The sequence below is a fragment of the Myripristis murdjan genome, chromosome 21 (assembly GCF_902150065.1).
Source record: "Myripristis murdjan chromosome 21, fMyrMur1.1, whole genome shotgun sequence".
Taxonomy (NCBI): Eukaryota; Metazoa; Chordata; class Actinopteri; order Holocentriformes; family Holocentridae; genus Myripristis; species Myripristis murdjan.
The window spans coordinates 9,071,226-9,098,885 of record NC_044000.1 but is presented as its reverse complement, the minus strand read 5'-3'; the positions used below and the strand labels follow the sequence as shown (position 1 = coordinate 9,098,885).

General features: G+C 38.2%; 1 protein-coding gene across 3 annotated transcripts; it reads left to right on the top strand.

Annotated features, from left to right (window-relative positions):
* Positions 1 to 549: 549 nt before the first annotated feature.
* stat4 (signal transducer and activator of transcription 4) lies at positions 550 to 27,477 on the top strand. Of its 3 annotated transcripts, none has more exons than XM_030081034.1 (25): positions 550 to 621; positions 755 to 880; positions 3,123 to 3,258; positions 9,993 to 10,091; positions 11,302 to 11,394; positions 11,715 to 11,793; positions 11,936 to 12,021; positions 12,729 to 12,880; positions 13,433 to 13,591; positions 14,010 to 14,102; positions 14,246 to 14,305; positions 14,581 to 14,601; positions 15,642 to 15,735; positions 16,037 to 16,078; positions 16,925 to 17,008; positions 17,106 to 17,204; positions 18,306 to 18,441; positions 18,734 to 18,786; positions 19,262 to 19,356; positions 20,533 to 20,669; positions 21,100 to 21,291; positions 21,392 to 21,434; positions 24,569 to 24,628; positions 26,532 to 26,631; positions 27,346 to 27,477. In XM_030081034.1, exons 2-25 carry the CDS (start codon positions 756 to 758, stop codon positions 27,358 to 27,360), a joined length of 2,253 nt encoding a protein of 750 aa, XP_029936894.1. In that variant the 5' UTR covers positions 550 to 621; position 755; the 3' UTR covers positions 27,361 to 27,477. The 3 variants fall into 3 exon arrangements, with proteins under 3 accessions (XP_029936894.1, XP_029936893.1, XP_029936895.1); XM_030081033.1 differs by having other exon boundaries at positions 16,034 to 16,078; XM_030081035.1 differs by lacking the exon at positions 24,569 to 24,628 and having other exon boundaries at positions 16,034 to 16,078.
* The last annotated feature ends 183 nt before the right edge of the window (positions 27,478 to 27,660 follow it).

Genomic DNA, 27,660 nt, shown 5'->3' with positions numbered 1-27,660 from the left:
GTGTGCTGTTAGCAGCGCAGTGTGGTTTGTAGTTTTTCCTCATTTAAAACATAACATATTCAACGAAAAACACAAGATAAAGAGGTAGAGTACCTCTTTGTAGACGGAAAAGAAGAAAATCTGAATGTGTGTCGAGTAGTCAGTAGGTTATTACCGTTTTTATCCTTTGAAAATACTTTTCATCCGTTTTAAGCTAATTGCATTTGTGGCAGATCCCCCCCCCCCCAATATTCACTGCAAAGTTTGCAATGAATATTGGGCATAGCCTTGTAATGATACCTGTACAGGCTCTAATCTTTATTTAAGGTACACATACACCTAGGTAATGTAGGCTACAATACGCTAAATAGGACATAGCAATAGTTTTCAAAACTGACCTCTACATAGGCCTATGAGCTAAGTTGTGATTTACTCCATCAAGAGCTAAATAGCACGCGCGCGCGTGCGCGCGCGCACACCGAGTACAGGCGAGTAGAGGCGTGTTGATGATGAAGTACACTGGGTGAGACACCCAGTGTACTTCCTCGAGCAGGCTCATTAAAATCGAAAGTCAGAGGGAAACAACAGCACATGGTGCCGGGACCGTCCGACTGTCTAGAAAGCAGCCCAGCAGCGCCTCAGGTAACAACATATGAGAAATCTACCAAACAAATGCTTAAAGTAAAAATGTCAGCCTATAGAACCAAGATCAGTCTCCTCTGTGTTGTTGTAAAGTGTCCAGTGTGATGTGATGCCATTTGTTCATGCACTGCAGCATGAGCCAGTGGAAGCAGATCCAGCAGCTCGAGATCAGACACCTGGAATATGTGGACTACCTGTATGATGATTTCCCGATGGATATCCGCCAGGGTCTGGCCAACTGGATCGAGTCTCAGGACTGGTGAGTGCTCAGTGTGTGTGTGTGTGTGTGTGTGTGTGTGTGTGTGTGTGTGTGAGAGAGAGAGAGAGAGAGACAGAGCTAAAACATTTTTTATTGCACAATTTTACTCTCCATTCCTGCTCTCTCTCCCCCTTTTGTTACCATTGTTTTTTTTTTTTTTTTTTTTAATGTTTTGTTTTGGTCCTGAAATGTTTTAAATGATATACCCATGTAAAGCATCCTGTAATTTTGTTTTGAATAGTGCTTTATAAAGAAAATCTGTTAGTATTATTATTATTTTTCATTGTTGTGGTTACTATTATTGTTATTCTTATTGTTATAATTATTATCTCAGACAATCATAAGAGAAAGAAGGAAATATTCAGTTATTATTATTCCCCTCCCTCTTTTGTCTCATGCCTCTTCTCCATCAAATATGTTTTACTTCTAAACATAACAAAAAAAAGAAAGACAAGAAAAAAAAACAAACAAACAAAAAAAAAACAACAATAACACAACAACTTATAAGCATATTTGCCCAACTAAATTCTGGTGCTGTATATGCCACTCAGGAAGTGAAACCTCAGAGTGAAACGCTCCAGCAGCTAGCTGTAACAAAAAAAAAAAAAAAAAAAAACAGCAGCTCGCTGCCACTTTCAGAGAAAGCAGTGCCACATGGGATACCACGCTCTCTATCCACACTGTGTGCGGTATGTGACTCTGTGTGGTGTGTGTTAGTATGGCAGTGTCCCGTTCCTAACACGGTCCTGGACATGCATATAACACTCTTTTGTGTGACAGTCATTCCTCACTAGAGGCAGTGAGGGAATACAACACTGGAGTTCGCATCAGTTGTGTTTATCTTATTGGTCCAGTGTTTGTCCAGTGTCACTGATGTATAGAATGAGAACTAATCCAGGATCTTAGCCTGTTCATTGTCAGGCTGCTAAAGTTGACAAATTCACTGAACTTACTTGAAAATCCCTAAACTTTGGCAGCACCACTCAATCAATCACTGTCTTTCTAATTTGTAGAATGGATGCTCTGGATTAATGCTGGGCTGGGCAGGATGTGACTACATGTAGCGTGGCATGTATATCAATATGTTATACATTTATGAGTGCTGTTTCTTTAGCATTGGGCAAATGTAGTAAATTCAACAGTAATGCAATGAATAAATAAATTAATAAATAAAAACAATAACACTTGCTCAGTTTATTTGCAACTAAAATAATTCAGTGGCACATGCAAAAAGTCACATGCTTAAGTGGACATGGATATAACATGTCTTGTCGTGTTACATGCCAGTCAGGGCATGTAACAAGACTGTGGCATGAGTGAGTGAATATACAAAAAGTTGGTTTGAGGTAAGAGCACTATTTGACTGACTTCACCTTATAACTGAGGAAGTCGTCAAGTTTTCCATTTTATTATAAAGGGCATATTAGTGACTGAATGTCATTTTGAAATCCCTCGATTCTCACATTTGAATTTTTGGTTGAAACACCCACCTTTATGATGTTCTGTTTCTGTGGCTAACAAAGTCGTCACCATCACAACCCACAGAGCTGATGATAAGCTGGGTAAAGAAAGTGTTTCCCTGGGGGACTGTTTTTCCTGGCGGAGGGACTGTTTCACTCCTCCCAATTTCAAGTCATCGAACCACAACAGTGCTGCTGCTTTTAGGAAATCTAATGTGAACGACTTTATTATGGTGGCAAAATACTGGTGTGAAGAAAGTTTGAAGTCTCTGAAAGTTCATTTTCATATTTTAGTGGAATGAATGAAAACCAATGGCTGGATAAAAGGGAGGAAATATGATACCAGAGTGCTTAAATACAACTGTTTGCTTTGGGCAAAGATTAGCAGAATCATGAAGTCTATACATTTTGTAGATATTATGCTATACATACAGAATCACTACTATGGTCTTTTAAATTGCAGAAAATCTTACTGTAGACTGCATTCTAGGAGTGTATCTACAAAACACAGTGAAATATTCGGTTGTTAAAATATCATAAATAGCAGGATCATAAAAACTCACAAATAGATATGTTTTCACCACAGTGACAGGTTTGATGTCAAAGTGCATGTTGCCCATTATAGCTTTATCTTTTTAATGGTGAGAAATGAGAGAATAGCACATATGCACAATAATCAGGGTCTTGTCTTTTATTAGCATTACAACAATAATCATCTTCTCAGCCTTACATTGGGAATCACAAACCTAAACGCATCCTAAACATCTTGCATGTATCTTCAGGGACACAGCGGCCAGCGATGAGTCCATGGCTGCAGTGATGTTCACCAATCTCCTGTCGCAGCTGGAGAGGCTGTGGTCCCAGGAGCACAATTTCCTACAAAGACACAACCTGAAAATCATCAACCAGCAGCTACAGGTGCCTCTCTCATCCCTTCAGTTCATTTAAAGACCCCATGAATTTCCTGGTGAAACAGGATGTTTGGGCAAGACATAGGGCAGGGAAGGATCATTCACCAGGGCAAACCAATAGCATGTCACTTTGGGAGAGAAACACAATTTTATTTGAAGGGATAGGTGGACGAGGGAAGAGGGAAGTTTAAAAAAAATGTCAAGGTTTTATTTGTTTAAATTTTAATTCACACCCACTCGTGCAGGATGATGTCACCATTTAAGATACTCTGTTCTACAGGAAGTAGAAGTTATGTGAAGTCATGTGAAGTCAGATAGATTGATAGATAGATAGATAGATATTGATTTGGTCTTAACTCATACCTGTCAACATTTGAGTAGTAAAATCCGGGAGATTTTTGTTTCGGCACACGCGCGCGTGCGTGGGAGTGGGGCATGGGGGTTGCCCCCGGTATGCACGTCATCACGTTGAAATACACAGGCATGGCCTGACATCATTATAAATCAATAGTTCAAATACAGTCATCATGTCTTCCATTTAACTAAAAAACGTTTTTGGTCCTTTTAATCAGACATGGGATGTTTATTTACCTTGACAGTTTCGGAGGTCAATTGTAGCCTACACTAACCTCGTGACAACTGCCACCTACAGTACATACAGTAGGTGTAGCGGGTGGCAGACGTCAGACTGGGAATGGGCGGCTCGCCCCGGGGTATTATTATTATTTTTAATAAATGCAGGTTAAATACGGGAAATTTACGGGAAAATACTAATACGGGAGGGGTTAGTTAGGGACAGTTATTCAACAGGGAACGATTGTCAGGCCCTTGTTCTCTGCCACATTTTATGTAATGCCACCTGTATGGGCACAGGGCCAACATTGTTTTTATTTCTAATAGGATTTTCTGACTTACCATGGCCCCAGCCTGACTGGTCCTTAGCCCCCCCTTGTGCCACCTCATTTTAAAAATCCTGGAATCAGCCCCATAGTGGGGAAACTTTTCCATAACATCCTGCCAGGGAATAAGTTCCACTTCAGTATTTAGTTACCTTTGCACAACATGCCTTTACAATCAAGAGACTGAAGGTAGAAGGTGTCTGCTCAGGTATCAGGCAACATGTGATACACCACTTTTCTGGTTTTATTTATAAATAAATTGCTATTTTAGCTCCGAAGGTGTTATTATGAGTACTATTAAAAACTATGGCCTACGCCCGTGATGTGGTTGTTTTCAACACTTGTACTCAAACCTCCTTATTAAGGAGAAGTACCTTGCAGTCTACAATGTATGTGTATTACAGCTGATGGGGAAGTGAAATGTTAGAACTGTGCTTTCATTTAGTCACGGGGATTGGCTTAAATGTGTAATTGGTTTCCTCCTTTGCATAAACTGTCACCTGAGAGAAGCAGTGCAGCAGGGTATTTTTTTTGTTTTGTTTTGGTTTGGTTTTTTTACAGTTCACTGCCTCAAATGGCACTTAAATGAGTAAAGCTCAGTTCAAATGCAACCTTTTTTGCAATTTTTATGCAATTTAGATGTAAAACTTGTGAAATTCATTATTTCACAAATTTCACTATTTTGAACCTCTTTAGCATACTCAGTTATTCTAAGGACACTGTTTGTGAAGCATAAATTAAAGTGGATAAGAACATCTACTACTGAGTCACAAACCAGGCCATTTGATTTTATTCATTTGGAGAGAAACTTTGCGTCTGGTTGAGCACTCCCACTCAGAGTGTAGAGGTTTGATCCAGGGGATGTACAGGAAATGTTTTGTTGGGGTCAGTGGTTGCTGATGTCATGAGCTTCAGCATGTGTTTTGCATACCGAATTGGAAGAGGAGACATATACCTTTGCAGAACAGTGCTGGGTGGTTCGCACCACTGTTTCCTGTGTGTGTTTACATGTGTGTGTGTATGTTCTCAAAGTTAGTGCTTCTCAGAGGAAGTTGTTACTCCTGTATGGTTGTTTGGGGTGTTTGTGGCTTACTAATGTGTGTATATGATGATTATTTGTGCTAATTTAGCAGGTTCAAACCTTTAAAGTAATAATCTATAATATACAAATGCATGTCCTATTTGCTACTATCTATTACTGATTTATGTAACAGAGGTGATGCAAATTGAACCCAGTTAATTTTGTATTTGTTACTCTAAGATACTGGTGCCTAGTAGGTCTTTTCCAGGAGAAAATCCTCTACCACACAGGAAGTGATGTGTTTTGTCTGGTTTATTTGGAATGCACAGACAAACCGGGTAGTTACCATTGACAAAAACCTTCATGGCTAAACAGACGATATATACATATATATGTATGTATATATATATATATATATATATATATATATATATATATATATTATAAAAGAAAGTTTTATAAAAGAAAAAAGTGTTACCTACAGAATATCCAGTTTCATCCAAAGATAAACACGGTCACAGTCCTTGTTTAAATTTAAAGTGATAATCCACCAAATTCAAGTTTTTCTTGTTTGGTTGCCACCTTTGGGCTATTTGTGTGGCAATTTTTACAATTTTGTTTGGTCATTTTCTGATCATTTTCTAGTTATTCTCCTGTAATTACATACTTTTTTCCCTAATTTTTAGATCTTTTTTTTTTTTTTGCTAATTTGCTCATCGCTTTTTCTGCATGTTTTAGAAAGAAAATGAACGAATTTGTTCAAGGGATTAATTTGAAAACCCAATTTTGTTCATAAAACCTGGACTAGATGTAGAAAAAAGACCAGAATTGTGTGGAATTGAAGGAGAAACAGAGGATGGTTGTTGCACTGTGTCTCCTCTTCCAAACAGCAGTCATCTGATGTTAAAGTTGCTGCCTTGAAAGTTTAATTTACTTTGACATGGAAATCGGATTGTTTAAATCTAGATTAAGATAAATCTAGAACTAGTTCAATCAATGAACCAGAAAGTTAATCTGAGTTATTCCAGTTTAAAAGCATTTTAGTCTGCACCAAGGCATAATTCCCTGTCCTGGAAATGGCGCTTTAGGGTTTAAAGGTGAAATTGAAGTAGAGCTCTATTTATAAGAATGGGTTTTCTTGCATATAGAGCAAAAATAAAACATTATCTTATACATATGTTCTTCTCTGTTCCCTTTTTGCACATCTTTATGCTTCACATGTAGCAAATATAACAGCTCGGTTAAAAACTGGTCTACAAAAAGAGAGCTATAATAGAGCTAAGGCATTGATGTGATGTTAAAATGAGACCTAATGCTCAGTGGGTAGACTGAAATGATGTGCTCAACTTGTATGTCATGTATGCATATGTGGCTGCTACTTGCCAGCACAGAATGAAGACTTTTAAAAATTAGAATAAAAATTTTCAGAAGTCTTTGGTGGCGTCACTCTGACTGTAATGAAAGTCACTGTGTAGGCGTTGGATCCCCAGTCATCACTGGTAGTGATGCAGACATACAAAATCTTAGTCATACTTGGAGGTAAAAAAACAACAGAAAAGAAAAAGAAAGTTTCCACCTCCCACAGCAGAGCTTCTCATATTCCCTGAGTGGGCTTGACAGAATCTGGCTGTTGATGTGCAAAAACATTTTGTTTGAAGTGCGGATACATCACAAACAGAATATATGACAGCGATGTGGTGGCACTTATTGTGTTCACATATTGCTAAGGGAAGTCTGGTATACTGTGACCTTGTTTCTTGAGTATACTGTGACATGAAGACTATGAAGACTTTCCTTCCAAGGATGAGATATTTCAGAAATATCCACCTCTTCTTAATTCTCTAGGTGATAAAATGACCACACTCAGGTTTTTGTTTTTTTGTGAATTATAGCACATGGTGTGAAGGTTACGAGGTGCAAGAGGTGAGATGGCAGGTTTATAGCGTTGCCATAGCAACGTGCACTGGGGGCATTTGGAAACAAGGTGAGATGAATATGTCATCAGTGAAAGTGGTAGCGGCTGGTATTCTACCCATCAGTTAATTGCTCTTAACTGTCCTTTTAAAAACAGCACATCCCATTTTTGTAATGGAAGCTACAGAGAGCAGTTTCATGCAGAGAAAAAGTTTCTCCCAGGTGTAAACTGATGTGCACGTGTGACGAGTGCAGAATTGCTAAGAACGTATTTATGGTGCCATAAGTAGGCCAGTCAGGGCATGTAAAACTGGCTCGAGGGGAGATACAGTAACTGGGTTAGATTAATGATTGCTCTGGTTTCAAGGACACTGTTGCTTAAAGTCAGAAACAGTTCACTGATACAAGCAGAAGAGCAAGACACATTAGTAGTGACCTGCAGAGAAAGTGTAGCATCCGGAGGGGAGGGCAGCCGGTCCTCCAGCCGGTCCCTCACTGGTCCAGAGGATGTGGCTCCGTCCAAAATCCAAGGTTTCCACAGATAGAGGATAGCATTTCAGGAGACAATTACCTTGTCTGTGGTAGTAAGCCCTAAAATATACACATTTAATTCACTTCATTCAACTGTTTCAGTTTGTGGTAGCAAAAAGACAAACTTTGTAAGAAATAAAGTAGTAAGTGAGAAGTAAGTGAGAGTATAGACATTTCATTAGTCATCTTAAACCTTGACACACAACAGCTTTCATGACATGCAAAAGCCACGTGTGTGTCAGAATATATAAATGTACTGTGCGAACTGAGAAATCATTTTTTATCCTGAGAGATTCACATCAAACTGAAACAGACAGGAGTACCAGACAAAAAAAGGGCTTCTGCTTTTGGGTGCATTTCCACCAAGTGAAGTGACAAAAATAATATAAAAGGCGGGTGTGCCGTGTCGTTGACCTGGTCTGAGCAGGCGGGTGTTGGCAGATGCAAATCAGTCATACAGGGCACTGAAATTTCAGTGCACCGCTGAACTGACAACAGCCCCTTACTGTGGCTTTCCTCCCCCCCCCGACACAAAGCGCCTGACCAAAAGCACCAAAAGTGCTCTTTCCTTCATGAAAAAGTCACTGCACCAACAAGTGGCACCTTGCACAAGTATGAAAGTATGTTCCTTGGTGAGTGGTTACTCCATATTTTTGAGATATCAAGTCTTGATTTTTTTTTCCGGGTATAATAATTATAAAAATATAATAATGATATCCTCGGTAAAGTTAATTCAAATACAAGAATTTTAGCACAGAAGAGTCTTCATACTTGGGCATAATCTTTAATGAGGATTGTAGTCTTCAATAGCATCAGGCACATGAATAAATCAATATCAAAACATGAATCAAAATATCTGCAAACCAAGATTCATAATTCATAAAATGCATCCTTATCAAGTTTCAAAAATGTAAGTCACCGCACAAATCAGGGGAATTACACTTAAAAGCAGTCTTTACTAAATTCAAGGTAGCATGGTGTACTTGCAGCTTTGACATTTTGTTCATTATTTTGTTTTTGTAACTTTTGTAATTTTCTATAAAGGTTCAAGTTACATAATGCCAGGGATAGAGGTACATTCACTTAATTTATCCATGCACATCCTTGACTGCAGCACCGCCAGGCACTGTAGTCTGTTACGCGCTGTTGTGACCATGTTTTTGCTCTCACGTTAGAGGCAGGTTTCACCTCATTCCTTTGTTGAACTGTAAGCAGATTATGACACCACTTCCAGTAATCACCTCAGATCTTAGAGTAAAGGCAACAATGACACACCTTCGTTTAAGCTAACTACTTCCTCCTTATCAGGAACTGATTTGTTTTGTTGGCAAGATAAACAGACACTGCAGATTAACAAAAAAAAGAAAGAAAAAAAAAAAAAACGAAAGTGAACAAACTACCTCAGCCTGTCTGGATTGTTGGTTCTTTTGTGGTGGTGTAGAATTTCGTAACACAGAGACGGGCCTGTTTCTGGTGGTGGAAAGAGTACAGTACCTGTCACGTAGAAGTGCTGTTTTGCTCTGATGATATTTTACTCAAAAGTAGAAGTTCTATTGTAACATTTACAAAAGTAAAAGTTAAAAAGTAGCTCATTTAAAATGTACTGGGAGTAAAAGTGACTGGGTTCCTTTTTCAAAACAGGAACTGTGTTAGCTGTGATCTTTTCCATGCAGTTAGAAAAGGAGGCGAGAACACGCTGCAAACTAGATTTTGGTAAAGGTGCATTACGCAAAATTGCTGAGGGCTGACTGAAGTGAGGACTCCGTAGACTCAACTGACAAATGTGGAATAAACACATAATATGATGGTTGAGCCTACATGGTTCCCATTGACAGACCAACTTCACTGATATTATTCAGCTTTTTTCCACACTTTTCCACATTTTTTGCCTGTTGAGTCTAAATGTCCTTGCTTCCATCGACCATTTGCAGTTATTCCACTGTGTATGTTTTTATTGTGAAATTTGGAAATGACAAAAAGTAGAACCAACAAAGTAGAAGCAGGTTCTTCTTCTCATTTTCTGTGAGATGTTGTTGTGAAAGGTTCCACAATCTGTCTTTGATCATTTGTTCATTGTAATCGATCTGAATTAAAATGCAGTGAAATACAAAACTCAAGCAAACATGTACTTGAGGTAAAGTAAAATTGCTGACTTTAAAAAAATTATAAATACAAGTATAAATACACAAAAAGCTACTCAATTACAGTAACATGATTAAATGGAATTAGTTACTTCCACCTCAGCCTGTCTCAAATTGCTTATTTTTTTCATTATTTCAGCTGTCTTTGTTCCTTAGGTATTATGTGACCCTTGTGTGCATGTGTGTGTTGTCGTGGATGTGCACTTGTGCATGTGTGTGTTGTTGTTGTTCCCAGGTGAAATACAAGGCCAACCCTGTCCTCATGGCTCGAGTTATCTCTACCTGTCTCAGGGAAGAGAGGCGGATCCTTTCCAGTGCCAGCATGCAGGAACAGGTCTGTGCTTATCACATCATCTCACCTCTCCGGGAAAGTCCCTCTTTCTTTCTAGTAAATGCTGCTCCTGGTGAGCCAGAGCCGCTACCCGGAAAACTGTAATCCTTCTCACACTCTCAGCCAACTCACTTCATTCCCAGTAAATATACTGGCATGGCAGCAAAGCAGACTGATAAATATTATCCATGTGATAAACATTGCAAATGTATTTGTATGGCACTTTTCCAAGCACCAAATGCTGTGTAATAAAATGCCCAAAGCAAAACAATCAGGAAAGGGAAAGTTTTGTGCTGTTTGTTCCACTAAAGCCCATACTTTGTTAAAAGTGCACAAAAAATGAGCACATAAGACTCAACTACCAAAATATGTGCTTGTCACTTGAGTCTGAAGTAATTTGAAACAGCCCTAGGCAGTTTGCACGGTGTACCTTAATTCCTGTTGAGCAATTCAGAGACTGGACTGGACATACTGGACTTGCACACTAACTGACAAAACTACTGTAGCAAAATGAGATAATTAAGTTTATGTCTAGAAAACAGAGGTTTCATTTGGGCCCTAAAAAAGGTAAGAACGCATGAATTGTAATGATTTCATGCATGCATTCACTCATGAAAAAGCAGTAACTCATGCATGTTAATGCTTCAGGAATTATCAGGTATGCACAAGAATTCCCACTCTCTCATGCATGCCTAAATGCAAGAATTAAGATTGTTCCATCATCATGAATGCTGAGTTATTGAGTATGTTCATGTCTTCTTCATTGCAGTCTACAGCCAATTGGGCATAATGAAAAGAACACGCACATTCCAATACCCAGTCAGATGGGTGCTGGATCAGAAAAATTAAAAACTGGCCCATCACATCACAGCACATGCCTGTGCAATTTCAAGTAATCATCATTATTTAAGCATTTTGAATGAAGTGGTGAACCGTTCCTTCCTTGAAACTGATGTGTAATGTTTTATTAATGATTAGTTAAGCATTAATTGCTCATAATGATGATGTAGCTGCTCGAGGTCTTATGTTAATTAATGTATTGTTCTTTCTTTAAAGCATGAGATAAAACTGACTCTTCTTTCTAGTAATTCATCATGTATTACATGTATGAATTAATGCTTTGCATGCAAGAATTCATGTATACATTAATTTCAATTTGTGTACCCTCACCATAAACATTTAAATGATGATTGCTGTCAACATTTTTCAACAGGGTCCGTTGGAGAAGTCATTGCAGAATTCAGTGGCCTTTGAGAAGCAGAAGAACATGGACAATAAAGTTGCAGTCATCAGGAGCAGCGTGCAGGTAACTGACATGTTGGGGAATATTAATACAAAGACAAGGCATAGCTCCCAGCTGCTGCATGTGCACTCTTGGAAAAACACATATCACCACATCTGTGTGTGTACAATTTGGGACACTAGTGTTTTTTATCAGCACAAGATAAACATGCTGAGTTGAATGCAGGCTAAAATTGTACAAACTGTGCTTGAAATGATACATCCTTATTAGGACTGTTCCAGGAGCTACCATGATGCTTTAAAAAAAAAATAAAACTTTTGTATTTTATTACATGTGCAAAAAAAAAGAACAAAACTAACTGATCTAAACTGATCTGTGTCTAGATGATGGACCAGGCTGTGAAATGCATTGAGGACATGCAGGATGATTTTGATTTTCGCTATAAGACACTCCAGTCCCGGGGTGAGTGGTGGTACAGGATGTGCTCACAAGTTTCTAAAAGCTTGAATCATTACTTTGAAACTGTTAATTCCTCCACATATGAGAATCTGCTTGAAGCTGTGCTTGTGTGCGTTGTGTGTATGTGTGTGTATGTGTGTGTTAGATCTGGCAGAGAGGAACTCTGAAGTGATGAAGCAGGAAGTAGTAAGACTACAGGAAATGCTCAACCTGCTTGACTTCAAGAGGAAGGTATGCCTTTGTGGAAACAGCAAGCATTTTTGTATTCCAGCCTGTATAAGCCCTGCTCCCAAAACCATTAACACTTAGCTCTTTGGGGGTCATGCTAACACTTTCCAATCACATGTAGGAGACATGCAAAGTATCTGCATGGGGCACACAAATTAAGAATTCCCAATAGCAAATTGAAATTTAGAATGAAATTTTAATGAAACCTGCTGCACAATAGAGAGAGGTGAGAAACCAAGGCCACTTTCCCTCTAGAAGCACACTGATGACGATGTAAGATGTGTAAAAACTGTCAACAAGAGCAACATTTGATTTAGAGTGCCTATATAAAAAAGTTGACATCTTTGCGGGTTTGAGTGTGAATACTGTTGCTGGTGAAGTCACACAGGGTCACCTTCAAGGACTTCAACATAATGCAAGTGCCATCCTGTGTTTCTAGAGGCTATTGTTCACCATTGCAACACTTAAAATGAAATCCAGATGTGGATTTGATTGGAGACAAAAAATCATCAGTTATCACACTTGATTTAGATAATAATACACAAGCCAGCTTTAACTGGGGGTTTAGCTTGACAATGAGACACAGGTTCCAGTAAGAGAGACCACATACTGTAGAGAAGCATTCAAGATGTCAACACTATATCACTGCACAGCAAATCTGTTCAGTATTATTACTCAAACCAGTGCCGTTTTTCTGATACTTCCATAAGGAGATCCTGACGAAGATGAACATTGTGATCAAGGAGATTGATGACATGATGACCTCCCAGCTCCAACCTGAGCTGCTTGACTGGAAACACAGACAGCAGATTGCCTCCATAGGCGGTCCCCTGCTCACTGGCCTGGACCAGCTGCAGAACTGGTAATAATACATAAACAGGCATCCCTGAATATTTACTGAAATTATTTACTGCAAAGCACTTAACAATAAGGTGGTTTGCACTCATACCAAACTGCACATTTAAATGATTTACCTCTAGGTCATGTTAGATAGATGAAACTTTAAGGATCCAGGAGCTGGGCCATTGAAGCATCAGAAAATACGAAGCAAATCACACCAAATGACAAACCATCAACAAAAAAACAAGACTTTGTTTTTAATGATTTGCCTGGTTAAATAAAGGTTAAATAAAATAATAAGTTTTTTTTTTTTTTTTTCAAAGTTTCATGCAAATCTGTTCTGTATGTTTTGAGTGATCCTACTGAGAAATGTAGTCAATGACGCAAATATATACAGAGCATGCTGATGTGCATTTTGGTGCCTTGTAGGGACGTTGATTATTGTCAGGGACATTGATAACTCTTTCACATTGGACTTATGCCCCACAATATACGTGGGATGACAGTCTGTTACCCAGGTAAGCTGACTTCACAAAATGACCTCCTCTTCTCTCCTGTCCCACCTCCTGTGCAGGTTTACTCTGACCGCCCAGAGTCTGTTCCAGATCAAGCGGCAGCTGGACAAACTGGAGGAGTTGGTAATGAAGGTCACATATGAGAGTGACCCCATCCCCCTGCAAAAACCCCAGATGGACGAGCAGGTGAAATACCTCATCTACCTCCTCATCAAAAGGTAATTCCAACACAACGACACACTGTAATGCAAAGCAATGCAATGCACTGCCGCACACCACAACCAAATGCAAAAACCCAAAGTCAGAAAACACAGTAGTAGCACAGAAACAAATGAAATGGAGCTCATTTAAATTAAGGCAAGCGTGCATATTCTATACAAGTCATCACAACAGAACATAACAAAACAAATGCAGTGCAACCCAAAGTAATATGCATCACACCAGGGTGTTCACACAGGAAGCTTTTTTTTTAATCAGTGTTCTGTTGGTTATTTTCATCAGTTTGGTTGTGGCAGACTTAGCATCTCCTCCAAACCATGTGCCATGTCTCATCTTTAGAAAACTAGACCGGCAAATCACAGACATAAGCTGATAGGTAAAATCATATCAGTCCTATGAGTTGTGGTATGCTTTCAGCTCATTTGTGGTGGAGAAGCAGCCGTGTATGCCCACACATCCCCAGAAACCCCTCATCATCAAGACTGGAGTACAGTTCACCACCAAAGTCAGGTATTACATTTGCCTTACATGTTTTTATTTATCATTTGTCAGAATGGTTTTCTGTTTAAGGTTTACTGGTATACCTGGTGTAATTTATAGTTAAGAGCACTTTGTAGTATGAAGTATTTTTCCTTGTCTTAATTCCTCTCCAGGCTCCTGGTTAAACTTCCAGAAGTGGATTACCAGCTGAAAGTGAAAACAACATTTGACAAGTGAGATCTGCATGTCCAAAAAGTTTTTTTTTTTTTTTTTTTTTTTTGTGTGTTTTTTTTGTTTGTTTGTTTGTTTGTTTTTGACAGGGGGGATTCCATATTAAATATATTAGTAAGTTGTTGAAAGATAGTAAACTTATAGTGTCCTATAAAAGAGTTGTATTTAGTGTGGGTTACTTTTTGATAATGATACAGCCTGCAGATGCACTCACTGACACAATATTCTCTCTTTTTTTGTGTGTGCATGTTGCGTGTGTGTGTTTGTGGGTATCCAGAGACCTCCCGCCTGGCAGAGTGTGAGTATTATCAACTCTTCAGTACAGTACAGCTGTTTTTTTTTTTTTTTTTTTTCTTTTTAGACCAAAGCAGTGTTACATAAGGTCACTGAGACTTAGAGTAGCACAGTGACCAATGTCTCACAATATTATGCACATAAATGTTTTCATACTACATCAAATTTATAAACTGCAGATTATATGTCACAGTCCTATGTTTGACTGTGCTTTCTTTTCTGTATTGTGATATTTTCTGTGGTGTTTTGTCCAGCTTGTTTTCAGCTGCTCACCTGCCCTGCATTGTCTCGTTAGCCCTGCCTTTGTGTTACCTGCTCTCTTTGCCCTTATCCCAGCCAATCAGCTCCCTGCCTGTTCCCCTGTCCACCCGCCTGTTGTTGATTCCCTGGAGAAGTTCATCTGTTCTGTCTTTTCCAGCTCATTGTCATTTGTGGTTTTATTTCCTGCTCCTAGTCTGTTTGTTCTTGTTTCCTCGTGATTACCCGTACTCCTGCCAACCTGTTTTCAGTAAAAACTTCAAAATCTCAGATTTGCTGCCCTGGTCTGCCTTTCAGTCTACTTGCCTGCTCTCCTAATGACAATCAATCACATGTACTGCTTATTGAAATGAAGGGTGTCATTCCAAAATGCCATAAATAAAATCTGTTTCATTCAGGATTTAAAAAACAGATGTAAATATAATCTCCAAAATGTATTATGTTACTTAATAATTTAATGTAGGTAGTTAAGGCATTATCATTTCTGTATTAATTTTTATGCAGGTTTTTCAAATGACATTCCTATACACTAATTAATTACTAAGTAAGTTACTCATGGCTGAGTGGTTTCCTAGCAAGCTTAATGCAGTAGCATGTTAATTTTTCAGTTATTACAGAATTACTACAGTATTTATTTTTTTGACATTTGAATTCACGCATCTAACCTAAAGACCATTTAGTAGCTCTCTGGCGAAAGTAGACCTGCTTCATAGATTGAAATGCATCTTTGGGACAGTCCCTACTACACTTTTAGCTTCCTCATTTTATTATCTCTTTGATCTTCAGAAATCGACAGTTTTTCATCCTGACCAACAACACTAAAGCAATGGACATTGAGGACTCCTCCAACGGCTGCCTCTCAGTGGAATTCAGACACCTGGTAACATAATAACAATCCACACATTTACATACAGAAGGATTTTGGGTGCACTTTTTAGTCCCACTTTGCTTCACCTTCATGCATTTGGACATGTTCACAAATGCACTCAAATGTTTGCATGTCTACTTTTTTCTGTAACAACAAGATACCATGTATCAGATATTTCCTTAACTTGGTTTTCTCATTACTATACATAGCATTAGACTAAATTTAATTTTAGTCATCATGATGTTTTGCATGAGTTTCTGTGTTCTGTGATTGATTTAAAGTAAACTGACACTGAATTTGTATTTTACAGCAGCTCAAAGAGAAGAAATATATCAATGGTACAAAGGGGAATGAGGTGAGTGACAGGAGGTGACAGTTAATTTGCTAATTTGCCACCCTGTAAAAACAACTTGTAGAGGTCGTAATGCTCACAGCAGCTAATTTGGACTATTTGATGCACAGTAGTGCTTAACGGCTGTTCCTAACCACTTTTCTCAGCATGTTTAGATTAGAAAGTCACGGGGCATTTCTGGGCAGTGCAGAGGGGTAAACTCCCCATCAACAGACAACAAAGTGAGACACAAGTTTATTAGCCACCGATACTGCAAATAGACAAAATAAGTAACATATGATATTGGTTTTTCTTTAAAATCGGGTATTATCAGGGTTCTTTGGATGGTTGTGGGCTTAAAATTAAAATTACAAAGCACTTGATATTATTTAAATTAAAACGTTGCACCTGCCTTCATCAGTGTGAACTTGATAGATCATGAATGGAAAGTAAGACCTCCATGATGTCTAATCTGTGGGCACAATCTTGCTTCAGCTCTATAACTTTAATCATATAAACATGTGCTGTTGCTTGGAATAATTTAAATCAGTTTTTGGCCCTGCTGATGATTTTGTTCCTTGTTGGTGGGAGGTTTTCCTATCTATATTCTCAACAAAAAATTTGGTGTAGTAGCACACATGATTATGTTATTGTTCTGTGAGACTGCATTCAGGCTTTTTGGTTTGCTGTGCTTTGAGACTACAAGATTATTTACGGAATAAAAATGAAATAGTAACACTTCAGTATCACTATGGGTTGACATATTATTCTAAAATTATTTTACATCATGACACATTATTTAGAGATTAATAAATCAGTATTAAAAAGGGGTGAATCGTCAGCTCTGAAATCCTTTGCATGTTTTCCCAGGGTCTTCTCTGTGTGACAGAAGAGCTTCATTCTCTCAGCTTTGAGGCTTGCTTCGTCGTACAGGGCCTGACCATTGATCTGGAGGTCAGTTACCACAGAGGAGCCGCAAATGAAGTTTGGTACTGGGAGGGTTTTGTTTTGTTGTTGCTGCTACTCATTCATTGTTTGTCTGTGTTCCCAGACATGCTCTTTGCCACTTGTGGTCATTTCCAACGTCTGCCAGCTGCCTGGTGGTTGGGCCTCAGTCATGTGGTACAACCTTCTGACTGATGAGCAGAGGGTGAGCCAACCCGCCATTTGCTACCACTGTCTTTAAAGAAAAGTGACACATTAAGGATTATCAAGACAAGCAGCATACCCGGAAACTGAATACTCAGTAGAGTGGAAATTGTGGAAATTTGGAAATTTTTGAGATAAAACATTATTTTTGTGCCCTCTGAACCATTCCATTCGCTGCCTTTTTTCTGTTTTGATCTCTCTGTTTCCTCTTTCTCTCACCTTTACATAATGCCATAATGTCTGTAACAAATTCTGGAAGGGAATTGCCTTATTTTGCATCTTTCAAAACATTTAGTGTAATAATTTCACAGATCTCTAATCCACACATAGTGCATTTAGAATAAATTGCTGCACAGTGCTTTTTCCATAAAGGTGCTCATTTAAGAGTAACCAAACCCCAAACCTAAATCTGACCTCTAAAGGTGAAAAGTAGTGTGCCTGGTTTTGGTGGCATGTGATGTCACCACCTGTTGTACACTATAGATGGTGACATCACATGCCTCAAAAGTCCAGGCACCCAACCTTTCACTATTAAAGATCAGGCTTCATTTCATGCTGGGTGTAGTTATTTTCTGTTTAAACTTGATAGATTTGTGTAATCACTATAAACAAATGTAATCATGGCCAAGCCTCTATCTCACTCCATTTATATTATAATTTCTCGAAATTAGTACCACATTTTCCACATTTTTCTTAACATCGGTTTCTGCTATGAAGGAAAAAGTTTGTTCTGTCAAAAGTTTTGTCTCTATCTTTAATGAAGAGGATAAACATTGCAAGTGATTTTTCCACTGACATTTCACTTGTTCCATGCACTGCCTGCCACTGTCAGAAACTCTGAAAGCTGTAGCTCTGTTTCTACTGGAGGAACAGTGCCCTCTTCCTGTTTGGTGCTGTAAAGCAATCCAGCAAATTCAATCCAGTGTCACACAGTGCAGGATAGAGGCTGGTAGAGGTTGCCAGTCTTCTGGGCCTGTGACCAGTATTGATATCAAAAGTATATATTGTTGCACCTTTAACATCCAAAACCTGTGAAAAATGTGGTTGCATCCTATTTTTCCACGTCACACAAGCCCCAATGCTTATCCCTGTTTGTCCATAGAACTTGGCGTTCTTTGCAAACCCACCTCGGGCGACCTGGAGTCAGCTGTCTGAGGTCCTCAGCTGGCAGTTCTCCAACTTCGTTGGACGAGGCCTCAACAGGGAGCAGCTCACCATGCTGGGCGAGAAGCTCCTAGGTAGATGAACTCTCTGCTTTTCAAGCTACCATGGGGCAGTAGGCTGTGGAGTAAAAGAAACAGAAGAAACAGTCTTAGGCTTACATGAAAATACTACCTTATCCTAAGGAGGGACAGTTACTATGATGATTAATCACAAGGCTGAGCTGCTCAATGCTCTGGATGTGATGGTGAGCTGCAAGTAGGCACCACTTCCATAAGAAGGGTTACAAAATTGATACTTATTCAGTTGACCCTGAATGAATTGCTGACATGTATTTAATAATCCTTTATTTTATTTTTGTTGCCATAGGTCAGCAAGCCTCCTTCAGTGATGTTCAAGTCTCCTGGTCAAAGTTTTCTAAGGTAAGAGTTGGTGCTACCACATACCATGTGTTCCCAAACATGGTTGTGCCACCTGCCTCGGGAAAGTATGGCCACTGCTCCCTGCCTTACTGAAAACCATTTCATCCTGAGCAGCATGCATCAGCTCCTTACCTGCTGCAGCAGTATGCAAACAATATCAAATAAGAAACTTGTTAAACTTTGTTTGCATAAATGTGACAGACAAACAAAAGGACTGACTAGATAGATGGGATGTAAGCATTTATTCATAACAACTTTGTTGTGAGTACATATTCCAATATTTGATTAGATATTGAAAATGTATCCTCATATGAACAAGATGAGTGTTGTGCTGTCAAGGATCCCAGGCAATATGCCCTGTGTGCCCAGCTGGTAAGCCATGAATGTCTCTAATGGGTGTTTCCAGTTCTTGATAAATGATGTGATGTTTAAATTCCAAAAAGGTACTCATCCAACTCCACTTCTGTTTTCCCAGGAAAATATTCCAGGAAAGCCCTTCAGTTTCTGGATGTGGTTGGAATCCATACTGGAGCTGATCAAGAAGCACTTGCTGCCAGTCTGGAATGACAAGTAAGTCATCTACTCATCCGGCATCACCTCCCATTCCCCTAACAGACTCACAGGGCTGGAGCTCCATTTGTGCTGTCAGCTGTTAGTCCTCAATGCATGTGTGAACCTGACAGTTCACAGCTGCCACTCCTACTAAATCTCTCCTCTATAATAACAAACACGCTGTCACTTTTAACTCCCTTTCTTTTGCATGGCAGAGTCTTATATTATTGGAAGTTTCTTGGGTATGAGATTATTTTTTGTTGTAATGCCACTGAGTTGAGGGTAGGGCTGGGCAATTAATTGAAAAATAATCAAAACCGACATTTAGAGCCTTAACTGACATAATCCTGCCCATGTTGGTTATTCCAGTTACCACACCACTTCAAATGTGGTAAACAACCTTATTTAGCCAGATGAAATAATGCATTTTATATGTAAATATGATCCTAAATACTTACTGCACCTTGAATTTGTAATTAGGCTGTGGGAGAAGTTCTAATACTTAAAAGTGAATGTATAGCATTCAGTGAAACATCAGTGCCAATCAATTCAAGCCAGCCATGAAACCTTGGTATAATGACAAATGACAGCACGGTCAAGGTGATTGGTGGACTAGCTGGATAGAAAATATAAAATATAATTCTAATTAAGACCAACTGTCCATAAATCCTGCTGCTTAAAAAGGATGCTGCTACTTAATTAGTTATTAGTTATAAATTAGTTTTAAACCACATATTATGTTCAGTTTTTCAACATTAATACACAAAATAAGCCGATGTCCTAAAAACTTATATTTTACATTACAAATACTATCGTATTTATTTCATTTTTAGGCTGCAGCACTTTAATAAGCATGAAAAGCACCTCACCATAAATGCCAATTGATGTCCTAATGAACTTGTACAGAGACTTTGAATTAATTGATATTTAGTACTATTTAATAATGAAATACAACAGTTTCAGTCCTGTCATTGGTATTTGAATGCTGACGTGCTGCTACCATAAACTTGACCAGATCGCCGTCTAGTGGTTAAACTGAGCAGCTGTGTTGCTACCTCCAGTATGAAGCTGGATTGGGACACCTCACTCTCCTCATCAACCCAGTTTGCCCCCCTACTCTCTACCACTATGATGGAGAAGTGTGAGGTTACAAAATGAGCACCAAATGTCAAAGGTTATGTTCTGTCTGTGCAGCTGCATCATGGGTTTTGTGAGTAAGGAGATGGAGAGGGCGTTATTGAAGGACAGAGAGCCGGGGACCTTCCTCTTACGCTTCAGTGAGAGCCACCTCGGAGGAATCACCTTTACCTGGGTGGAGCGTGGCGACAATGGTGAGCACAGCCCGAATTACATTTAGAATAGCTCAGTGGATGGCTCAACCAGTATATTGCATACCATTAAATCATTGTTGCAGTGGCCCTGGTTTCATTACAGCCTGGGCCTTCACTGCACATGTTTAATGAAGCAGAAATGCCACCCCAAAACAAGAACAATTAAAGAGGGCCTATTATGCTTATGTTCAGCTATATTTTTATTCTGGGATTCAACTTGAGTAGTTTTACATGATTCACAGTTTTAAAAAAAAATCCTAATTTATCATTTACTGGCCCTTTATGCAGCCCCTCAGTTCATCCTGTCTGCTTTAATTTGTTTCTTAAAGACCCCCTTTCCTAAAAGCCCACTTTCTCCAGGATGGACCTGACTTTTCTTCTTTCTTTGAGCTACTGCCATGCAGACTTAACAATGACTTATTATCCGCAGGAGAGGTAAAGTTCAATTCTGTTGAACCATACACCAAAAACCGGCTCACTGCGCTCCCATTCGCTGACATCATCAGGAACTACAAAGTAATCTCAGATGGGGTAGTCCCTGAGAACCCGCTCAAGTTCCTCTACCCTGACATCCCCAAAGATGAGGCCTTCAGCCGACATTACAACAGCGCTCCGAACAAAGGCAAGAGGGGAAGACTTAATTTTTCTCATCAAATTGTTGCATATGTTTGAAAAGTTATGAGTTAACAATTGTATTTTTCGTATCTCTTTTGTATTTGCAGCCCACCCATACATAGCATCGACCCTGATCCCTATCTCTGAAATGTGAGTTCACTTCACTAGATGTTTGTAGACAACCAGTCAGCTGGATTGTTGCTCTTTTGCACTGTTAACCAGATAACTCAATGAATATTTTTACATTGTGCACAGGTACCATACACTGTAAAACAAATCTGTGAAACTTACAGAAAAATACTGGCAGCTGTGGTTGCCAGAACGTCACTATAAAAAATACAGTGACAGTGTATACAACATTACAATATGTAATGTTGTATACATACATTTTGACATTTCACTGTCAAGAACTGTTGCTTCAGTAAATTGCTATGACAAAAACTGATATACTGTAAACCTGTGTACTCTAACTTTCTTTAAAAATAACAGTTGTAATATAAATCTGTTTACGGTAACCTCTTTTAAACAGATATAAACGGGTATAAACAGATATAAACCTAATTACAGTCTCGATCTCAGTGATAAACACAGTACAGATATTACCGCATTTTATTGCAAAGTTCAACTTTACAGTAAATTACTAGCAGCTGTGGTTGCCAGAATGTCCTTGCAGATTGCAAATATAGCACAACACATTCTAAATTACAGTTGGTTGGCATAGATTTTATAGATTGATAGATTTTATATATAACAACTGGTTATGGTAAATTGAAAATAAAGCCCATTGTAAACCAAGGTACAGAATATCATTGATAAACGTTAAGAAACTGCTTTTGCATTTACAAATCAGATTGAACAGATCCAATAACTTGTCCTGTATATTCACAAAGCAGTGTTGATGCTGTTGTTGATCTTGAAAAAAAAAAAAAACAAACAGCATGTGTCCATATATGTAGGATAATCCATGGTAGAATGAATAAAGATCTTGAAAAATTAGTCAGGGTTGATCAACAGTAATGAGTCACCGAGTCCAGAAGTTGCTCAACATGGGACAGTTTCACACAGACACGATTTTCAAGAAACTGGAATTCAAAGTGTGTGCTGTCACCACTTCTGCTTTAGGACTTGCACGTTGTCCAGCAACACTCTGGAATACAGTTTTGCAGCTCACTTATAATTTTGGTTATAATTTTTTATTTGGTAGCAAATAAAAAACCACCACTTTCTGACCAATTGATTCTCATTAAATGGCTTCACCAGCATTGTTGATAAGTAATAAATATTCAACAGCACTGACATCACCATTAGAAGATCTCATGCACAGATCATGTGATGATCAACCATTTCCTTGATTTTTGTGTGGTTTCCCAGTCATAGTGAATGCATTTTGTAGTGATAGTGAACAGATTTAAATCAAAAACACATGTTTGACACCTTCAGGAAACCCCAGGGGCAATGCTGAATGTAAAATGTGGTTTATCAAACTTACATTCACATTTTTATTGACCTTATTATAGCATAGGCTAATTTTTTTTAGGAATCGTGGCTGACTCATTTTTTTTTATTTCTCTTTTTATTATGATTTTTCATGGTTCACATGTTCATTAACCATTCTCATCCATTTGCAGATCTAAAAGATACAGATTAAGAACTAAACTCCCTAGAACAGGAATGCTGGGGTGTACCTTTACGATTCTAAGAAAACATAAATCCTAGTATTAGATAAAAGATGGTCGTACCGGTGTGACATACCTAATCCATGACTCTTTTTTTTTTCAATTAACTTACAGATATAGGCCTGAACCCATCTGTAAATCATGTAAATTACAATCTAATTTCCAAATATAGACCAAAACAAACATATTAGACATATCACACACATATAAACATCAGAAACAATACTATAGTATTGCCTATAATCACATCTAAATGTTAGGTCTCATTATGCTGTAAACTGCAAACACTTGTTTGGCCACAGTTGTAATTATGCAGTTACAAGATACAGTTAAGTTTCACAAAGACATACCTTTGCTATTATTATTGACATAAAGTTAAGTGTATTTATGTGCTATGACTGTTTCATCCAGATAAAAGCAGCTGAAGATGTATAAACTGGACAATTGTTTTTGGTAGACAATCACTTTTACCAGAAGTTTTGTTGAATTTTTTTCCTGTTGGCTGCAACAACGTCAAAGCAAGTTCTTTGTGCTTTTTGTATTAAAGCTGTACTCGTTGTACTTCTAAGATGTGAAAGTATGCCTATGCTACTTACTGCTTTTTATACTTATTTATGTACTTATTTATTTGCAAGCTTGTTTGACTCAATTATATCCCAGAGTGCTTTTTTCTTATATGAATGTATGAGGCCGTTGGCTTGGACCATGCACCTGAGGAAAATAGATTGAGAGAAGTTTGAGTGCTTGCTTGTGCTTGCATCTACCCATCATTTGCTATGTTGAACTATAGCACTGCTTACCTCTAATTAACCTTGACAAGACTGGTGTCCAAGTCACTGGGTCCAGACAAGACTGAAGACAGGTCTCATAAAGACAGTTCAGGAAACTGGCACTTTGAGTGGGTGTTGGTGATTGACATGATTCTTTCTGCAGCCAGCAAAAACACAACAAAGAAAACATTCATATTGATTGTAACTATAATAACAACAACAACAACAACAACAACAATAATAATAATAATGATATAGCTATTTAAGTAGTACTTTTCACAACAAAAATAAAGAAAAAACAAGTTAAACACAAATACAAAACATTGAAACTGAAAAAAAAAAAAGATAAAACGGGACAGGTAATTATTGTGCATGAATACCAAGGGATTTGACATTTATGAGAGAAAAGACAAACAAAAAACATTTAAAGGAAGCACCAGCTCATAAGTCTATTAATTATATGTACAAATTGAATCTGAGAGCTGATAATGCTGACGATGAATCAGAGTGCTGCCAATAATGCATTCCTGCTGCACCACGCTGAAGAGAAAGTTAAATGATTTTGTAGTGATCAAAATTGTGCAACTAGGGAGTTGAGGACTCATTGCATATATGTTGAAATCTATTGAAAGATCCAGCAGTAAAGGTGAGAGACCGAGTTGCTTCTTAACTAAACAACAGCCTCGGTGTTTGTGGACGAAAAGTTGGAGCTAGGTGGACAAAGCAAGGAGGGGGCAGCAAACTGTTGGTTTGAGCCACGTCTCCATAAGGAAATCAATTTCTTCATTATATTGAAGTACTTAATGAAATCACTAAGAATAAAATATTTATTTCACAGTGATCAAACATTGAAAAGGCTCAAAACAACTGAAGAAAGGGACGTGGACGGCTCAGACTGGTAAGAAGTTGAAATCACATGAAATTATGCAAAGCTTAGATGAATGCAGTGCTGAACGTCAAAAATTGCATGCACTGTTTGACTGTCTGGTGAAATGGCTGCATAGTGCTTACAAAAAGAAATTAACTAAGACCCTCTGTTAAATTACTGTACACTTGTACAACTTTTTACCACTATTTATCCTTGACTAGAATGATATCTGATCAGAGGGGTAGACGAGTAGGACAGCAAAGAGGTCGATGAGGTCCCTGTCAAGTGCAACCACTGGTAGACTTAAGACCTGAAAGAAAGAGTAAGGAGACAAATGCAGACAGGAGGACATACTGCACATTCTCTTAAGTGAAAGACAAAATCATCTCACGCATCAATGCATTTCACTCTTTTCAGTGCACAGGTTGCAAATTACAATCAAATGGCTTCATAAACATAACCATCTGGTTCCTCACATGTTGGACCACATACCAAATATTGTTATTGCAGCGGCTGAGGTTCAGTTCCAGCTTGGGCACTTTGCTGCACATCATCCCCGCTCTCCACTGTGTTTCCTGTTCATCTCTACTGCTCCTGTCCAATAAATGGAAAAAAATCTTTAAAGGATAAAAACAAAAACAGCTTGCTTTTGGCATTTCATTGGTTGGGGATCTCACCATTTTCCTTGGTGGCACAAAGGCCAGCATTTTGCTCCCTCCAGACCACCCACTCAGTTTGAATGCAATGCCTGAAAGGTGTCAGGAACCAAAGACTTAAATTGTTGTACTTGATATAAAGACAAGATTGTTTATACCAGATCGTTGTGTACAGTTCATTAGGACAATTTACTCTTAGCACTTATATTTAGCACATATTTTAGCACAAATATTTGTTAGACATGCGTTTAGTTTACTTACCTTAAAGGAGATCCACAGAGCCTAGCAATTCCACCAGCCTTCCACCTGCTCTTAAGTGTCACAAAAGTACTCAACCAAAGGTTCACATGTTCTTCAGAGACAGTTTTATTAACTTGAATGCATGGATAGCCAAGCAGATCTGCAAACCTGCTGCTAGTATCATCATATCATATCAGAAGCACTAAATCCTCTCAAAAGTTGCTTCTGGCAATAAACAACAAAAAGTCAAAATTGGAGAACACCCTACATATAATGAAAAATCTTTTAGAAAATAATCACTGTTTGCTGTTTTCAGAATTACATAACTGAAGTCAGTCTCCTCAAATTATTTGACCTAACTGAAAGAACAGCCTACCAAAAAATAAAAAAATATAAAACAGTGCTGTTGCCTTGACCTTATTGTTTGGCATTAGTAATTCCACCAAAATTTACCCAAATATGCCAGTTCACATACATTTAAAAGTACCAAAACAAAACAAACAAACAAATAAAAAAAAAAAACTGCTTATTGAAACGTTAAAGGGACCGAATCCTCTGAGAAATTGCATCTGGCAATGAAAGACAAAAAGTCAAAATTGGAAAACTGCATGCATGTAACGTAAAATCTTGATGAAGTAAATTGCTGTTTGTCATTTTCACAGTTGTGCAATCGAAGTCAGTCTCCCTTCAAATTGTTTCATGCAAGAGCAGCCTGACAAAAAGAAAAAAATCATAAAACATTGCTGTTGCTTTGACCTTATTGTTTGGCATTAGTAATTCCACCAAGGGATGTATTTGGGTTATGCACTTGCCACTGTGCAGCATGCAGCTTGAATAGATTATTATTATGTGTCAAATGAATTAAGTTTATGATCATTGGTTGTGTGCTCAAGGCCCCAAGTTGTTTCATTCACCAGCATTTTCCATTATTTCTCATCCTCACTACTTTTATGAACATACTTTTGGAGTGTAAAATACATTTACAGTGTTGGTGGTTCTGCGGTCATTTCACTGATTTCCTCTGTGTGCTGTCCCAGCTCTAACGCCAGCCCCACGCCATCTTCCTGCCTGTCTCCTGAGCCCCCCATGACGCCAGGGGAGTTCGACATGCTCCACCAGCAGATCTGCTTTGACATGGTAAGTGTACATACACACATACACACACATTTTATCTGCAGGTCCGTACTGTGCTCTAGCTGTGTGCAGTTTGATCCCAGGAGTGAGTGGACCTCAAGCCACTTTCTGAAAACAAAATGAACACATCATCTATTTACAAGTACAAATTAGGAAAATAGAAAGCATAAAAATGTTCTATTTCACAAAATATCATATCACAAATTGACATTTTTATAAAACATTGCTTTTTTTTTTTTTTTAAATTATTGTTTCTGAAATGTGGCTACATTTTTCACTTCCAGACCACCATATGTAAAGCTAAATAGTTCCCAAAGTTACCATCTTCCCAAAAAAGGGATCTAATTGTCTGAGGCTCAAGATGAATCTTTTAAAAGCCCCACGCTTTTGTTAATAAGCACGATGTGACATCTAGGTGTTGGCTGAGATAAAATACAAGAGCACGGTGAATTACCTCTACGTATAAGTATCAGTGCTGTTTTTCTGGTGTTGAAAATCAAAAGTAGATGGATATGAGCGGATGTTTCATCATGTTTTACTTTAGGTTGCCTCGTCATTATCAGATTGTTCGATAGTTGCTTTTTCTGTTCCTTCGCCATGTCTGCTCTCTTTACCCAGTGCATAATATGTTTTGAGAATATTCAGAGAAAATACTTGGACTGTGCATTGTTTTCACAAAGCTTAGCTGTTCATTTTATTTTTGTTTTTGTTTTATAGATGAGCTCTCCATAGGTACAGTAAAGCAGGATGAACCACGCAGGTTGTCCCTCTTCACCTGATCAGCCTCCAGTGAATGTCTAACTTGTATTGTCTGTTGATTTAAAATAGTAATAATAATCCATTTTTCAGATAGTTAATTAGAATTTTGTTTCAAGCAGTTTTGTTTGTTTCAGATTTATTTTTGTTGTCAGTCAGTGAGAGCTGGCTTTTACAGTTTTTTTTTTTTTTTTTTTTTTTTTTTTTTAACTGTTGACTGATTGTTTTATAAAAAGCTGTATTTTGGCACATGTTATATTCCATTTTAGAGATTAG

What these genes read in the sequence shown, in the direction of transcription:
- stat4 (XM_030081033.1), top strand. Translation starts at nt 756, where the DNA reads ATGAGCCAGTGGAAGCAGATCCAGCAGCTCGAGATCAGACACCTGGAA. An exon ending in CTGGACCAGCTGCAGAACTG is followed by an intron (nt 12,881 to 13,432) that starts GTAATAATACAT and finishes CCTCCTGTGCAG; the next exon opens with GTTTACTCTGACCGCCCAGA. An exon ending in CAGTGGAATTCAGACACCTG is followed by an intron (nt 15,736 to 16,033) that starts GTAACATAATAA and finishes TGTATTTTACAG; the next exon opens with CAGCTCAAAGAGAAGAAATA.